The sequence below is a fragment of the Pterocles gutturalis genome, unplaced genomic scaffold, assembly GCF_000699245.1.
Source record: "Pterocles gutturalis isolate BGI_N339 unplaced genomic scaffold, ASM69924v1 scaffold51372, whole genome shotgun sequence".
NCBI classification, from domain to species: domain Eukaryota; kingdom Metazoa; phylum Chordata; class Aves; order Pterocliformes; family Pteroclidae; genus Pterocles; species Pterocles gutturalis.
In genome coordinates this window covers 2,132-19,674 of record NW_010109600.1, presented here as the reverse complement: position 1 = coordinate 19,674, position 17,543 = coordinate 2,132, and the positions used below count along the sequence as shown (strand labels likewise).

The following is a 17,543-nucleotide window of genomic DNA, read 5'->3' as shown; positions in this document are numbered from 1 at the left end:
AACATTCTGTGATTCTGTGATTCTTTTAAATAGCATCCGTGAAGCCACACTGACAGGAGAGACTGGTAAGACACAGATTTGGAGCCACCTCCCAGAAGTGGTCAGAAAAGTAGAGGGGACATTTAGCTATAGAATACTGGTTTTCGAAGTACACGCACCACATTGTATGTGTTCAGCCCTGGTGCATCAAAGCCAGGAGACAAACCCTTGCGATCAAATGGATAAAAGTTAAAGAGCTGCCCATTTTGGGTCTCCAGTGAGATGGAGGCAGAGCCCAGGTGCAGAACACATGGGAACTCCTTGTCAAAAACAACTTGGAAAACACGATCTTCCAGGTGGTGGAGCTTGATTGTCCGATACTTTTCAGGAATCAACTCTTCCACATGAGGCCCAAACTGCTGCATGACCAGCACTCCACCAGGTCCAACTTTGATCTCATAGAAAGTCAGGTTGGAATAGGTATAGTAGCCAACATAAGGGCCTGGACTTGGAGGAGGAATCAAGCTTTTCTCTGCCTCTCTGAACGCTGTCTCCATGGCAGGAATAAGATGCTCATATGTCTGAGTCACAATATCTCCACCTGGAGGCCTGGGCCCTGCCATCAGCACAATGAAGCTCAGGTGGAGCTTGGGGATAAGGGAGAAGGTAGCTGAATAGCCATCAAGGTCGCCATCCTTCCTAATGACATCATATCCCAATTGCTCGTTAATCTCCCAGGGTGTGCCGGTCTTATTAGCAAAGTATTCATTGGAGCACTTAAACAGAGGAGTCAGCATCGTCTTCAGTGTGTCAGGCTCTAGGAGACGACGGTGGTAGGTGCCTAAGAAGACCATAGCCAGCTTGGCAAGGTCAGCAGCTGTAGAGTACATCTGGCCAGAAGGCCTGTACCAGCCAAGGTCATAGAGAGGGGCTGGCTGCTGGCTGCCGTAGAAACCCACAGCCATCTGAGAGCGGATCGGTGGCATGATGTCAAAGCCAGTATCCTCCATGCCCAAGCGGTCCAGGATGTTCTCCGAGATCCAGCGCTGGTATTGACCCTCAGCTGCATGGTCGGCCAGTACATGAGCCATCAGTGAGAAGGCCAGATTGCTGTAGTGGCATCTGAAAAGAGAGAGGAATATATCTGGATCAGCCTTACCTCAGTGATGCAGTGTAGATATGGCTATGCAAAAACAATGGCTAGGTCTCTCTTCTCTGGGGAAAAATTGTAATTTTGTCAGATGACCCACTAAAGAGAGAGGAGAGATGAAGGAGGGATGAAGAAAAACCAGAATGTTGTTGCCTTGATTTGTTGTTAAGAAAGAGAAATTTCTTATGGGAATATCAGCAGAGCTGTTTAACCACTATGTATAGAAAGAGAGCTGGAGATGGAAAACTGAAAAAAAAACAAAAAACAACACCTTTATGGAGAAAAACATATATTTGCATATTCTGACTTATTGTTTATGATTGTTCACCAAAAATATATCCATTCTTTCTAAGAGCAGAGCTGAGAGTTACAGGTGCTTACCTTAAAGGTCTCCAAATGCCAGGTAAGCCTCTTTGGAGATTGTACCATGTTAAGCATCTAATCTACCTTAAGATGGCAAAAGCACCTAAAAGTCTACAAAGCAGCATCCAGCAATGTTGAGTCATTAGAGACACCTCAGGCTTGAGTCTTTAATATCCACAAAGTGATTTAAGTCTTCATACTTGAATGGGCAACTTTTTTTCAAACACATTTTCAAAAGTCATGTTTTCAACATTGCTTGTTTGTTTTGTTGTTTTTGGTTTTTTTTAAATTGTGTGAAGCCACATGTCTCACTGAGGCCTATTTAGATCATAAATTTGATACCACTTCAACCATTTCTAGCCCATCTAGCTGAATAAAAAAAAGCATGAGTATATACATTTCTACCCCAAGAACAAATACAATCTGGATCTAAAATTTTATATCTGAAATGGAGCTGAAGTTCAACATACCCAAAAAAATATGTTAACATTTCTATATCAGTGAATGGGAATTTCCTTTAGAAAGAATGATCTGTTAAGGTGTGAAGTATATCCAGGAACAAGGAGACAGAGTTAAAACTACCAACATGTCAAGTAGGTAAGGGGTTGAGAGACTATGAATGGATATATCTTAGTGGTGAGCATAATATAAATACCAAGGAAGATGATGGTATTAAAGTCTTTAAGGAACATCTATTGTAACCTCCTACATGACATGGGACAGAAGTAATACAAGGTTGCCACAATCAAGTCATTGAGTTTTCTAAGAGTTTTCTAAGCTTGCAGACCTCAAGTCATGGTGAATCCTCAGCAACCCTAGGCAAATTATTTCAGAATGTGATTCTATTCCCTAAAAAGTTTTTCCTAGTTAGTCTGAATCCTTTTCCTCATCTGCTGCCCACTGGATCCTGTTCTTATTTTTGAGTGTTTGCAACTCAAGTAATATAAAATATAACTCAGGCTATATAAATTGTAACAAATATTAATAGAACTTGCAGAAAATTTAGAGACATGCAAATCTTTACAGACAAAACATGATTTTAAGCAAAATCTGTGATGGTTTAAAGTGGTTAAATTAGCATGCCTTTCTACTTTTGAAAAACTGCATCTTTCACTTAAGGCTCATTGGGCCTAACTATAGCAGTTTAATTTGTCTCATCTAGGCTTCTCAGTCAGGCTCTGTACACATTAAAAAAACCCTGGCACCTCCAACAGTTTTTTTTTTACAGGCGTATGGATAGATGGCTGAAGGTCCCTTTAGGAATGGCTGTCTTTTATCCATTGGCCATGGAGACTGCAGGTAGGGCGAATATCAGTGGAGAAGAACACAAACCTAGACCAGAAGCTTGTAAGTGAATATATCTGACCTGGTTCCAGGATCAGCAACCAAGACATCATCTTTCAGGAGAGCTAGAGCGTCTTGCGTATTGCCCTTCCACAGCAGGCTGGTAGATCGCAGCCTCCTGGGCAGACCTGTGGCATGGAAAAGAGAAATTAACAATTTTAGACAAATCACGGTCCAAGAAACTTTGAGTCTGGTGAAGACTGACCAAAAGGCAAGACTGAATGGCAAGATAAAAACAACAATGATGCACATGTGCTTTGTACACATGGCAAATGTGCTGCAAGGACCTATTCATACTGGACTGCAGGACACAGTATTCAGGTCATGGACCACGGAATCTGGGTAATGTGTCCTACCCCAGCACCAACTCTGGGTTGCTACATTTCCATAAAAATACCTTGGTGAATTATTTCAAAAAAAATCTGTGTCCCCAAGTTTATTTTGGAAGAGAAAGGAATATTGGGTGTTGGGGAAATCCCTGTCCGTAATCCCATTTGACCGTAGTCCCTTGAATACAAAGGTGTGCCACAGCCCCTTTAAACAGGTTTTTGTTCTCTACGCCTCACTACCAAGGGCTTGAACTTCTCTGAACCATTCCAGGCTTGGCCTAAAATACTTTCAGGATTCAAGGTTTCTGAATGCAGAAAAACTAAAGTTCTTTTCACTTTCAGTTCCACAACACTGAAGATACATTGCCTGAAAACTTTTGGCCAGGACTTTTTTTAAATGCCACAGCTCTTTTGCCAAGTCCAGAACCTGGATTACATCTGGAATGAAATCCTCATTGCAGTTCACAGCTGACTTTGATTTAGAGATTAAGAGAAAATCTGGAAAGGTACATGACAGAAAAATTACTCGCAATCTTCTGTTCAGTGAGCATGTGCTTAATCATGGCAAAGCTGAATGAGGCCCTATTCTTTTGTGGAAGTAACACATGTTTTTCTCAGTTGGCCTGACCTTGGGCTTTGAACTATAACAAGAGCACCTTTTCTTCTTCTGGTCTTTGATTATCTGTGGAGCTTAAGGACCAGATAAGAGATGCACTGAGCATCTTCCAGTAGACAATGGGCTCCTTCATTTCCTACTTGCCACAGTGGCAGCAAAGAAAACGTTGCATCACTGGGAGAGCTCACCAGCACCATACCAGCAGTGCAATGTCTCTCTTGGGGTTTGCTAGAAATTATAAATGAGAGAATGTGTGAGCATAACAGAAAATCCACAGTCATTGATTTATACCTCATGGGCTGCTAATTGATGGGACAAGCATGCTGTTAATAAGTTACAATAGCATCTCATACTGTCATTCATATATATTTGAAAATCACAGTCTTAACAAGCTGGAACTTCCCTCTAGCAATGTACCCATCAAGCACTGAGAAAAAAAATCTTTGGAATTACTTTTGTAATATGCAACGTAAAAAAGCCCAGATAATGAGGTTGTATTACAGATCAGTTTCTAATGGAAGAATATAGATGAAAAACGCTTTACAATATATCATGCTGTGGATTTGATCTTGAAGCTAAGCAGAACCTATTCCTTTTTGGTTTTTGACAGACAGGAAATGTAACATGCGACCTCAACATTAATTTTGTTTTCAGTTGGGATTTTGAAAATGTGCTTCTCCTTCTACTAAATTGTCAGGGTCCAAGCTGGTGTGCCCAGCTGCAGTGAGCTGGGAAATTTGGGCCACATTGTAAAAAAGAGACATAGGAATATGAAAGGAGCTAAGCAGGGGCACAAATCCAGCACAGTGGTGGAAGCAAGGGAATGGCTACACATTACAAGCAATTATGCTATGACCAGGTACACTTTAGACATACTCTTCCTACAAGGATTTCTAGGGCACACCTGATGCCTCACCAGGTGACAGAGAACTACAGCAGAGCTGGGAGCTGCAGCCCCAGCACACACTGCTCCTGAAAGGAGCGTCCAGAACAGCTTCGGGTGCTCCTGAGAGTCAGAGGGGACCAGGCAGTTGGTGCCCCTGAGGACATCATCAGTCTGACTATAGCAAGACCTGGTCTGCACGGAGAGGGGCAGGGCAGGATTGCACACAAATCTTTCTTTCTGCCTTCTGCTGCCACTGGCTGCTCTGGGTTGTTTGCGGTTTGGTTTTTTTTTTTGTTTGTTTTTTTTTTTTTTTTCCTTCTAGATTTCAGTTATGTCATTCCTTTTTGGGGAACCATCATTTTGACATTGGCTTATTTCAGGTGATGCTGTACCCTGTCCTGAGATACTGCAAATTGCCTAAAAGCTATTTTGATCTTAGATCATAATTTTAGGGCATTTATTCCAATCTGAAATAGTGCAAGTGCTACAGAGTTTAATCAAAATGCCACATGAGATATCAACACAGCCTCTTTGGCCATTAATTTCTGTAATCTCTGAGTAAAGTATTAGAAGCTTTATTTCTGAGGAAGGTTAAAGTTCTCCTGAGTCCTGTGAGCTCCTTCTACATTAACGTAAGAGTTACCCAATTATGAAGGTAGCATCAGATTAGTAGTCTTCTGACAGCAAGCACAAAGCTATTAATAGCTCAGGAATCCCAGATCAGGAACCTCACTAACAGCTAAATTTAGCTCAGTGATCAAGGTCTATCTGTTCAAAGCAAAGAGGTTTGATGCCACTTTGACCCTCAACTGTACATCTCAGGAAAATTAGAGCACTCTGAACTGAAGTACAAAAAACTCTTATGCAATTGGAGCCTGATTTCAAGTCATGCTACTGTGTTGAAATAAACATATGTTCACCTTCCACGGGAAAACCAATTCCCCAGCCCACAGTTCAGCTTGGCCCCTTTCCTAGCAGGTGGCATTGACAAGAGCTTCCTTTTAGCACTTCCTAAAGGTGCTGACAGCTTGCTTCCAAGGGTCTTGCCTGACCACTGGGAAGAGCAAAGATGCAAGGTTCATATTGGGAAATGGCCTCAACAGCAACCTTTTTTATCCCTGGCATATGGTGTTTTCTCTTTCAAGTGGCATAGTGGTGGGCAGAGGGTAAGAAGGTAGCAGTCTTGTCTCACCTGAGAGCTGGCTGGCCATTCTGCGCAAGGTAACAGGTGATGGCTTAAGTGGCATTGAGCCTTTTTCCAAAAAAATCAGCCCATCTGCTGTGTATCTCTGTTCTGATTCCTTGAACCTTCCCAGAGGGTTCTTAATGACAAAGTTCTGGGCGTAACGTTCCAATGGGTCATCAAGAGACATGACTTTTCCTTCCTCCCACATCTTGTACAACATAATGGTGGGGAAGATCTTGGAGACACTGGCAATTCTGTTAAGGAACAAACATTTATGGAAATTAAGCATTAAGAAACCTATGAATCAAGAGGAAAGATGGTACATGAGATCACCCCACTCACCCACTGCCTGTAGCTTTAGATGCAACACCTATGCCAATTCAGAAGCAAATGGCTAAAATGCAGGTAAGAAGCTTGAAAGCCAGAGTTATCTGACCTTCATGGACTGCAACATAGCCTTCAGTAGTATCTCCCCAGTAGTGCAGTGGGCTACAGAACTTTTTCTGCTCACTTAGTATTCCTAAGATGACACATTTTGTAAATTGTTGCTTAGTAAGTACCATCACAAGTTGCAAGTAGTCTATTGGAATTTTGTTAAAATGTGTGGCTTCAGAACAGAATCAAATTTACAAAAGTTTTTCTGGAGTAGGACTCTAGTTCTATTTCATTATTTTTTGCAAACAGAGCCATGATTAAGAGGGATGGCCCAGGGCATTTGTGTTGTGCCACTAGGGGTGAAATTTTTGGATCAGCACAAGACAGCCTAGAGTGAAAGCATTTGCCAAGCATGTTTTCATTAATCAAGAATGAAAGTCTGAGGTTTGAAAATGATCAGACACCGTTGTAGTTCCAACCATAAAAGATGCCGACTGGTGAGGTTTTTTTTGAGGAGTCTCTGTGGAACAATGGTTGGTATGTTTGGCTGTTAACTGAAAGGCTGGTGGACTGAACTTTTTTTTTTATCCTGTGGCATTGTCTCGCTGCTGCTGACAAAATCTGTGCTAGCTCTGTCTTCAGATTTGTGCCCTAGGCCTCCCCAAAGAATGGAGACATTCCTGTATGAGGAATAGTATGTTTTCAGCTTCTTCAGGATGCTCACTGCTATTCCAATTTCAACAATTGTCAGATCAAATTAACAAGACAGTAAGCCAGAAGCGTATGATAATTTAGGGACTAGCTGAAGCATTGTCTCACAAAGTTCCAGTGTAACCCAGAAGAGGTTTCTGCAGTGGACCTCAGCCAGTGGAAGATGCAGTTTGTGACAGTGGCTCTATTCCCAGATATCAGATCTCTGTGTGTGTATCTGCTCTTTTTCTAGCTCTCATGTCTATGATACATCTTTCTCACCTGTAAATAGTGTACTCATTGGGGACCACTGAGGAGGGGTCCGAACCGTTCTTCTTCCCAAAGTTGCCTGTCCAGAGTACAGTGTCGTTGTAGATAACAATAGCAGACATGGCAGGGAGACCAGAACTATGAATCTTTTGGCGCAGCATCATGTCTACCTGGAGAATGATGGAAAATTATGAAGTTCCAAATGAAGAGTCTTATAATGCAGCTAGTCTGTAACAGGCAGAAGAAGACCCAGACCATAAGCCCTCCTTACTTCCAAGCACTCGAGAGTGATTATTTTTAATGTGTTTTGGCAAAAGAAAATATTTTAACTTTACTGACCCTTTGAATTGCTTATGCTGAATTATCTCGTATCTTTCAGTCTGCATGTCCACCGTTCAGAAGAATGTGGTGCTCATCTTTGTAATACCTATGATGTTTATATAATTAAAAATAAATGCTAAAACCTCATAATTGTAATTTCTTCCTTTTTAAATTGTACTGCGCACATCTGTTCTTTGCACTAGTATTTTAGGTTCAAAGATGTATGAGAAAAAGATACAGATTTTTCAAATATCCCGTAACACTTTTCATGCCATGAAACATGCTAGAGCTAGGACTCCTGTTTAAACTGCAATCTGAGAAACAGCACTGAGCGACTAGAGGGCTATGATTGCCCTTTGCTCCCTGTTGTGCAAGGGTTGTGTAGACCTCATCAGCCAGCTGTGCTCCACCCGCTTCCTGCAAGCAGAATGCATTCGTCTTGCTCTTTTATGAATTTTTCAAAGCTTTGTCATCATCATGCATAAGTTATCTTTTGCACAGAAAGGTTAAGACATAAGGAATTCCCTTCCAAGCCCAGCATTTGAGACAAGAAAGGCCAAGCCGAGTCATGTCCTCAGGACCTCCTCACTGGAGGGACTGGTGAGGTGCACTGACAGCCAGCGGTGGAAACATCCAACTTGTGCCAAGTCCTTTCATAGTGGTTCTTTGCCCTCCACTGCCCGTGTGCCAGTGGCCCATCTAGTGTGGTTGGGTACATCAGCACCTCCAGAGAACAGACTGGTCTCATGTCAGTAAGCATTGTCCTCCTTAGAGTTTTCTCAGAGAGAGTCCGGCATGTAGACCTGCCTGGGCCTGCGGAAAGTTGACAGAAATATGTGATGCTCTTATAGTCATTGAATGTATAGAGTGTCATTGAATCCAATACTGAGCATTTGGATTTGGCCACTAGCAAGAATCTTCTGAGGAAAATGTATGCCTTTCTGTTAAACAAAAGTATTTACCCTTAGAAAATAAATGTTTTCTTCAGCCTCATCCATGAGTGAACGTCACTCTTCTGTTTCCTAGCTTTGGGCTGGGAAAATTCCTTCCCTGTATGCAATATAATCACATCTGGTGCTGTCCAGAGTCTCAGTTTCAGGGTCTCTGGCTTAGCACAGGAGGGTAGTTTGTATCAGTTAGTGAAACACCTTTAGTGTGGGTTTGAGTGTCCACAGACTTAGGCAGAACCTACGGGCATCTGAGGAGACACTTCTGATGTGCTGGTGCCTAAGCCCTCCTTCAAATACCTGTGTCTTCCTATGCATCTAGTGTTCAGGTTCTCTGTGCCTTATTCCATCTGCAAAATAGGAATAGTTTCACCAGCCTGCTTTTGAGAAGTGCTTGGATACTTCATTTCTGAGGAGCACAAAGAAGGGAGGGGAGATGACTCTCTGATGGACACTAGATGTTCTGCACATTCCCCCACCTCTCTCACTAATCCTAATGGAATAATAAAATACTTCTCTACAGTAACCCCAAAGACAGTGGCAGAGGCTTCACAAAAGTGAATGTGAAGTGATAACAATTGAAATTCAGTGTAGATAAAACAGTGTGCGTGCAGGGGAACAACCCTAACTTCACAACACATACACACAGGTGGGCAGTGAGCAGGTCATTAGCGCTCAGGAACAAGACCTTGGGGCTATGACGGATGCTTCTATGTAAACATTTGCTCAGTACCCTGTGGTAGAGAAGAAGGTAAATCAAATAGGAGGGATTAGTAGAGACGCAACAGGAGACACCATTTTATCCCTGTAGAAATCCTTGATCCATTTGCACCTCGAATACTGTATACAGCACTGATTTCCCATGTACAAGAGCATGCTAGAGCTGGAAAAGATTCAAAGAAGGGTAAAAAGAATGATCAGAGCTATGGGACAGCTCCTATTATGGCTCATGAGAAAGAGACAAATAAGAGGGTATATTATATGACAGGGATCTACAAAATCAGGAGTGTCCTGTCAGAGCATGGCTGTCCTTATGGTCCATACAGTCAAGGCAACGCTGCAGTATTTCCTCATTGCAAATAGAGACCACCAGAATTTCAGACAGCACTAAAATTTCAGAGACAGTATATCGTACTGTGGAAAAGCATTTCTCTCTGTCATTCAGATGCAGGTTCCCTTCCTCTTCCCCCTCCTCTCCATTCCTTTCCTTGAAGTTACCTACAAGTAGCTTTCTAATTTTTAAATGGTGGTGTGGGGAAAACCAGCAAAGCAATTGAAAAAAAAGGAATTGGCAGTCACTGATGAATAGGAACTAGTTACATGAGTCACCTGCTTTCCAGGATATGAGTGCTGCCTAATTGTAGACAAGATGCCAAGATCCATCATTTTGTGCTGATGTGTGCTCACCAGACCTTCTGACGGACAAGTAACAATGATTCTTCATCATAGCTTACCTTTTAGATAACTGCTTATTGACCTGTTCTATATGTTCAGTGAAGGAGTTATATACCCATTTCTAGGTTCATGTGTTCTCCACTGCCTTGATTCCCCACTTCTTTCCCCAGAGATGCTCAGGGGCAAGATACATATTGTCCCCTTCACACCTTCAGAAAAGGAGTCATGAGCTCTGTCTCCCTCTGTTCCCTTCTCCTCACAAACCTTCTCCAACGCCTCCTTCAGAATGGGGATTGGGTGGTCCAGGGGTACTGGTTCAGGATAGCGGGGACACATCTGGACAGCTTCTGATCTCACTTCCATCACAGGTGAGCCTGGAAAACATTTCAAAGATAGTATGTGTGACTTGAATAGACACACTAACAAGCTTTAACCTCATCCAGCAGTCAGCACGAGCTTTCTTGCTTGTGTTGTCCCAAGCTGAAGGACACTTCTGCATAGGCAAAGAGACAATCTTGAATTGTTTCTCTCTAACATAAAACGGGACTCGAAGAGTGCACTGTGTTCTGTTATTATTTATTCCAACATGGTACAGCACACGGGATGGAGCTGCAATAGGCTTCAACTGACTCTGCAACCAGGAACAGTAAGGAACTGGGACTACAGAAGACTGTGGGGTACCTGACAGTGGGTTTAGACCCCATGAAAGTGCCCTGCCCAAGACTAGGAGAAAGTCTGAGTTTAGGTTCAGGAGCACAGAGTTGTTCCATGCATATTGTAACCTCAGAAAATGGATGTAGAAGTGAATTGTGAGTGCCACCTGAAATCTAACACTAATATGAGTTGATAGGCTGAATACCTAGTATATTCACTGTCTTCTGAATTAGCTGTATCCTGCATATGCCAGAGACATATCTTAAATTTTTGTGCCAAACAAAGATCTTTAAACACAGTGAGAGATGGGAACTCTCTTACTTGGAGACACTATTTTCCCAGTTGATCCCAAGGTGTTCATAAACACAGCTCCTCTACTCTGTAAGCTGTAAACAAAATGCATATTTATCTTTTTGCTTATCAACTGAGCATGAAGTATTAGAAATATCATGAGAAGAGATATGGCACTATGAAAACTTTGAGATGAATGGGGATGGATATACAAGAGCCTACAGGCAGCCTCTGATACTCTCTGAAAAAAATGTAGGGTCTGAAATGTTTTCAGACATTGATCTATGAAGTGCCTCTGTCACCTTCACTGTGGATTTTATGTCACCTTTGGGCTACTTAAAACTCTGATCCAGTTACACTCTATATATTTCATCCTTGAGTTTTCCATAATCAACGTAAAGGAATTCAAGTGTGAGCTGGGGACTTGAGCTGGTTCAAAGATCTAAGATTAGGAGCAGGAAAGGAAGGAAATCCATAAGCTGAAGCACGTGCTAAGGTGTTAAACAAAATATGTTCTAAACTGAAGTGACTTTTACCACAGGATGCTAAAGAAAGTGATAGAGAATGAAAAAAAAAAAAATTCTTTGGTATAATACCTAAGTTAGCACCAGAAGTAATGGAGCTTCTCTGGAAAGCAGCAGAGTTACATGGTACTCCATCAACCCAGTGTTCATCTCCTCTGTGTCCTTGCACCAGCTAGGAGAAGGTAAATTTGTCTGCTGCTTGGGAAATGCTCTTTGTGGAAAAATGTCCACATGGGGAGAAAGGTGTTTATTGGTCTCACAAATTTCTGTGCCAAACCATGGTCAAGCTTAAGGATGACTACTCACTGGGCTCCACCTTGGGGAGGCTGTACTGCCACAGAAAGCAGCCCGTCATTGCAACAGAGAGCAGGAAGAAGAAAATGACCAACACATGAATCCATTTCACCTCCATAACACTGAGCTTGAGGAGACTCCGGCTGCTGGATGCCTGCTGTAAGCAGAAAAGATATGATTTCAGGGAGAGAAAAAATGCCTCTCATGCATACCAGCTAGATAAAAGAGGCATACTACATCGGAGAATAAAGCTAATGTAGGGACATGGACTAATTCCAGTACCATTGTGGCACCAGAGCTGGACATACCAGACCACATTGAAATAACTGGAAACAGAGATGGCTTCTTGTCTTCCAATGAGATTTGAAAGATGTTCTTCTCCTTACGTTATTGATCTTGTTGGTTCTTGTAGAAGAAAACAATCCACTCCTTTTGCCTTTTCCCCTCCCTCCAAATGAACCTTGTCAGCCCAGGCTGGCAGGATTCTCTGTTACAGCTCTCATTTCCCGCCTTCTCAACCATCATGACTTCTTCCTGGGTATCTTTCCAACCCCTTTTTTTCCAGAGTCCAGCATCTGTTCATGGCAGCCACCAGTCAGATCACCTGAGCAGATCCAGCTTTTGTAGATGAATGGTGGAATTTTTCACCATGTACTGCCCTTACCCTTCTATTTTGTGCACGTAATTCCCATTATATCACATACCATCTGTAACCTTGGCATCTACAGATGCCATGTTTTGGAAAACTGGCTAATATTTTGGGTTTGTGCAGCTCTCACAACACTGGAGACCATCCAGGTTGGTGATATAAATATATAATAAACATATAAATAAACATATAAATATAAATAAACATATAAATGTTGAAGAAAAACAAGGACCAGATGACAAACGGTTAGGTGCCTAAGCATGAGCTGTGCTCTTTTGCTGACTGTAAGAGGTCAATAGGGTGCTTTTGGAAATTTGGCAATTAATGTTATAAAACATATGGCGTGCTATTTGCATCCAATATGGTCCACATTCCAAAGCTGTTTCAGGTTGTCTGGACTCACTTGTGGGACAGACAGACTAAAATGCTCCCTTTAGATTTCCACATGGCCCTTCTTCTTCTTTTTTGAGCTACAAGACAGTTCATGAAAAAGCTTCTGCGAGTCTGCAGTGCCTTGCCACTCACAACACGAGAATCTGCAGTGCCACTTCCAGACTTGCATATGGCTGTGTGGCTCTGTAAGGATACAGATGGGGAATCTAGCCCCTGCTGAAACTCCAGGTTGCAATTGCACTTTCTGTACAGTAACAAAAATATGTCACAATTATTTCTGAAGCCCTTTAGCCTGTTCAGGCATTCTCATATAAATTTCTGAGGGCGGCTTACTTCAGGTTCTTCCATAACATAATTAAGGCTTCAAGGATGGCTTAAGACCATACAGGTGTCTGCAGACCCTCTAAGACCTGAGCCTGCCAGAGCACACATGCAGTTCATATTCCAGCTATCAGACTAAGTGACGTGTTCCTAAATAGGTGAATGCCATTTTGACACCAAAACCAGCTTTAGTTATACACAACCTCACACAGTGCCTTAGTAGGGAGGAGATCGTATCCACACAAGAAGCCTGTGTATTGAGGTCTCTTTAATCACCCCCATGCTGGCAGGCTTCAGTTTATGCTGAAGGATGTTGCTTAGAGCTGCTCTTTTCCTGCTGTGAGGAGTGGGATAGGGCCCCCTTTGCCCTGGCATAGTCATGAGGTAAATGTCTTGGATTTAATCCCACCACAATAAGGTGACTCACCCATCAACCTGCAGTTCCTCTGATGATTTTTCTGCCTCTTTCCTTGCTTCACCTAGAAACCCTGATTCCTGGATCCTGAAGAGCAGTGTGAAAGGAAAAGATTTTCTGCTATACGCAACTCCAGACTCCCTAGACCACTGAATGAGGATCGAAAGATACCAACACTGGACTCTCATCGCTTAGTCCAAACTCCCCTTTACTTCTTGTGGATGATGAGTCCCCTGAAGATCTCTTTTGTTCTCTGACCCATAATCTAGTGGCAATGCAATGAACCCCTGGCAATGCTACAAAACTAGAGACATGGATCTCTCTTTTATTGACAGGGCACCAAATACGGAAAGGTGTAAGCTAATTCTAAGATAACTTTCAGGAAAAATACCATTCTTTTCCTGTATCTGGGAGACTGTCAGACAAACAGATGGACAGATGCCTACAAACAGACTCCTCACACTTCCTGCTCCAGGACTTGTCCAGTCTCACCTCCCTTTCAGCTGGTTTCTCCATCTTGCATATATTGCTCAGTCACCATCACCGCTAACAGCATAAACACAGCAAGGCAGAGGGAGGGAGGCTACCAAGCACCTATGCACATGCAAATGAATGCAAACACACACATGAACAAGTGCACACAACTTCCAATGGGTAAGTTATCTGTATGTTACATTTTTTTCTCTCTGAGCTCTGAAAAACTGGAATGTGGGGGGAAAGAAATGGGGATTTCACACAGACCACCTAGGTACGCTGTCCCATCCCACCACGCTCATCTAGGCAGACTAGCACAGACCCCGGAGCCGCTCAGTCAGAGACAGAACTCATCGCCAGTTAGGGAGAGCCAGAAAGAGCCCCAGCCCCCTGCACATACCATTGTCAGAAGCCGTCTCAGTCCCAGAGGCTGTTGTCAGACATCTCAGTGCGTGCGTGCCGTAACAAAACGGCACCGTGTGATCTCAGCCCCAGTGAGGGGGGAGCAGAGCACCTTGCCATGTTCCTAAACGCAGCTACTTATCATGGGCAGGTGCTGCTCAGTCACTCCAGCTGAAGTGGCTGTTTTCAGCTCCTCAGCAGTCCTGCTCCGCGTTTCACTGTCCATTTGACCCATTCAGCCCCTCCAGAAAGTGCTGCTGACCTCCCCTGGTCAAGGAGATTAAGTGACAGGGACAGAATGCTGTTTGCTCTCAGGAAAGTGCCTGAGAGATTGAATGTTAATTCTTCCTAATGCTTCTCTGCCATGTGTGTGAATCACAGCTGAAACCATTAAGGCTTCGCAATCTATTTATAGCAGATTCATCTCCTCCTGTCATCTGACCAGGAGGCGATTAACTCACAGGATGGACAGTCCCTATGTGCCTCCAGCCGCCGGCCTGGGGCAGGCTGGGCTGTTTGCAGGAAGGGGAGGGGGGGGAGCTTAAGCCAGGAGCTCAGGCACTCTCTGGGCTTAATCCTGAACAGCCTCCTGGAGTTCCCCTGCAGTGATAGACAAGGGAGTCATTCCCAGCTAGCAGGCTCACTAGACATAGATGGAGCTGGTATTTTCCGCTAGCTGCTGGGGACTCTGAAGGATGGTGGAAGGTTGTGATTTGCATGAGGTGAGCCCTACCTGCACCTGCAACCCATCCATGGCTCCTCAGAAGTCTCTTCTCATCCCCTGTGCTGCCTGTCCCCACAAACAAAAGGCTCATAAAACCCTGTGATGAAGAGAAACAAAACATTAGTGCAGGAAAAAAATTGAGTCACACCAAGGATGGAAGCCCAAAGTAACCAAGCCCAGCTCAGATAAGCAGAGCAGCAAGGAGGGACTGGTTTTGGATCGGGAGATAAACCACAGTAACCACATGAGATAACTCCCCAGTAACACCTTCCCTCTCTCTACCTCTTGTTTGGCAGCACCTTGTGCTTACTGCAAGGCCTGGACCCAAGCTTGGGACCTGCCAGGGCCCACAGCCATCCTCTTCCCACCTCCCAAGCACAAGGAACTGGAGCTTTGAGGCTTTCAGGACTGACACATTCCCATTGTGCCTGCTCTGCAGGGTCCTTCCAGCCCTCTCCCTGGCTCCTCAGCCTTGTTTCCTTTACACATACAACAACAGCATCTTTAGCCTTGGGAATCACAGACACAGCCAAGAAACTATGAAAGATTTGCGAGTGCCAAGATAATGGCATGGTTACCACCTCTCCCATAAAATCTCCCTCTTGTCTTGCTACCTGGCAGTGGCAATTCAATAGGCAACCCCCCCGTAAGAGCTCTTACCAGCCTTGCTGCTACCCTCCAGCTTCCACTGCTGGTGAATTTGGGGCTGTCCTGGAGCTGCAGATGTGAAGAGCATCTGAAGCACTAATCCCAACAGTCAGCCTCTCTGAGCACAGATTAATCTGTCATGCCTCACTCCTCCTCAAGCAATGCAGCATCTGTACAGGGATGCAGCCAAAAGTGAATATTGCTGGAGATTTCATGGCTCAAACAATACAGCAGACTGGAAAATGGGGAGCTGGGGAGGAGGGTATCCTTAAAACACTGTGAGCTGGAAGTGTGAACTGCCACTATCATGTAAATTATAAATCCTCTACAAAAGAGGAGGGCACGGTCATGACCCCAGTTATGCACCAGATCCAGGGGGATTCCACACCTCTGGGGTCCTGCCATCCTATTGCCTTCTTCAGATGTTCACAGGTAAGGTTATTCTCTTCAACACCATCTCTTAATTGCAGTATCTCTAGTAGCGGCCCAGGCTCTGACAATGCTCAAAATACTCAAGTGGCGTCTATGCAGCAATGACCCTGTGCCCCAGAGTTGTGCCCAGATTTTGCTGAACTGGGCTGCAGATGACCTACTTAGTAATTAAAGTGGATCAAGCTCCCCACAATTTTGTTGGTCCTCATTTCTGGGAACTCCTGTTTCCTTCTGCACCTGCTACAAACCTTCCCAGGCTTTCTTTCACAGTCTGTGCAGTGATCTTTCCTCAAAGCAAAAGAGAAGTGCACATGTAGGTAACTCATGTTCTTTACATATTACACATTGTCATACTGTTCCTTCTTCATATTCACTCAATTTTTTTGCAGAGTTCATTAAAAAACCTATTTTTTCAGTCAACAGCTTGGTGTGATTTGCAGCAATTCACTTGCTATCCCCATATTTTTTGACCTTCTCTCCGAGAGCTGTTGGCTCTGTGCTTCCCCCCCCGCCAAAAAAAAAAAAAACCTTGTGTACCCCCAACCATGATGCAGTGTCAGTCCTTCCTCACTCAGCAGTGTTTCAGAAGTTTCACTTTCATGTTTTTCAGTCCCTCTTTGCAACTGAAGGCTTCTGCACTGGCTTGGAGGAGGGTCCCTTCTTAGAGAAACCTCAAAACACGTCAGAAGACTAGTAAGAGCTCATGCCCACTCTGTCCTGAGCAGTTTCCAGAAGAGTCTCTCCCTCCTGGGCTGCTCTATCAGAGCATCCCTCTAACCCAGAGAGCCACAACCCGTTGTCCTCCCTGCTGTTTTTTGTTACAGCAAAGCGACACAGCCTCAGGCTATGAAATAGCTTTGACCTGGAGGCACCCAGGAATCCAGTGGAATAGGGAATGACCAAAACAGACAACTGTCTAAGGGCTTTTTAGGCTGCTCTACCTCCTCAGCTGCAGATCAATGCAAAGACCTGCACAGATCCCAGCAGGTGGTCTGGCTCCATCCCTCTCTGTTTCCAGCTCGTTTGGAGCCAGCCGCATACCGCTGCAATCACAGGGACTTTGCATGGGGCAGGTTGCTCCTGGAGCAGTCAGACAGGATGCCCGGCAGGCTCTCTGCAGCTAAATTCGTTGGCCAGCGGTGCCCAGAAACAATCTTTGTCACTGGCCCTAACAGGGCTAATGCAGAGACATTGGGAACAAGCAGCACGAGATATCACCCCCCCACACAACCCTTTCCCACCTGCAGTGTCCTGCTGGGGACCCCATATATTTTGTTCTTCCAGAATCTCAATCTTCTCCTCCTTCTTGAGTTTCTCCCCCAACCCCATTTCCCTAGCTGAATTTGGAGGATATAGCTTGCCATAATGTATGGGGTGTATGCAGAAAGGATTTGGTAGTGGGGGGCTGCAGAGGTGGCCTCTGGGGAGAGGTCAGGGACTGCCTTGTACTGGTTCCAGTCAGCACCTTAAC

General features: G+C 44.1%; 1 protein-coding gene across 1 annotated transcript; it reads right to left on the bottom strand.

The window, feature by feature from the left end:
* Positions 1-122: 122 nt before the first annotated feature.
* Positions 123-11,732, bottom strand: LACTBL1 (lactamase, beta-like 1). The gene is made up of 6 exons (XM_010073025.1): positions 11,627-11,732; positions 10,116-10,225; positions 7,201-7,358; positions 5,860-6,107; positions 2,859-2,964; positions 123-1,101 (listed from the first exon to the last, which is right to left on the bottom strand). The coding sequence occupies exons 1-6, from the start codon at positions 11,730-11,732 to the stop codon at positions 123-125; spliced, it is 1,707 nt and encodes a 568-aa protein (XP_010071327.1).
* Between the last annotated feature and the right edge of the window lie 5,811 nt (positions 11,733-17,543).

Excerpts from the sequence above, each read along its gene's own strand:
- LACTBL1 (XM_010073025.1), bottom strand. The coding sequence starts at position 11,732 with ATGGAGGTGAAATGGATTCATGTGTTGGTCATTTTCTTCTTCCTGCTC. Across the intron at positions 10,226-11,626 it reads CCTCCCCAAGGTGGAGCCCA|GCTCACCTGTGATGGAAGTG; the intron begins GTGAGTAGTCAT and ends AATGTTTTCCAG. Across the intron at positions 7,359-10,115 it reads TGAAGGAGGCGTTGGAGAAG|GTAGACATGATGCTGCGCCA; the intron begins GTTTGTGAGGAG and ends ATCATTCTCCAG.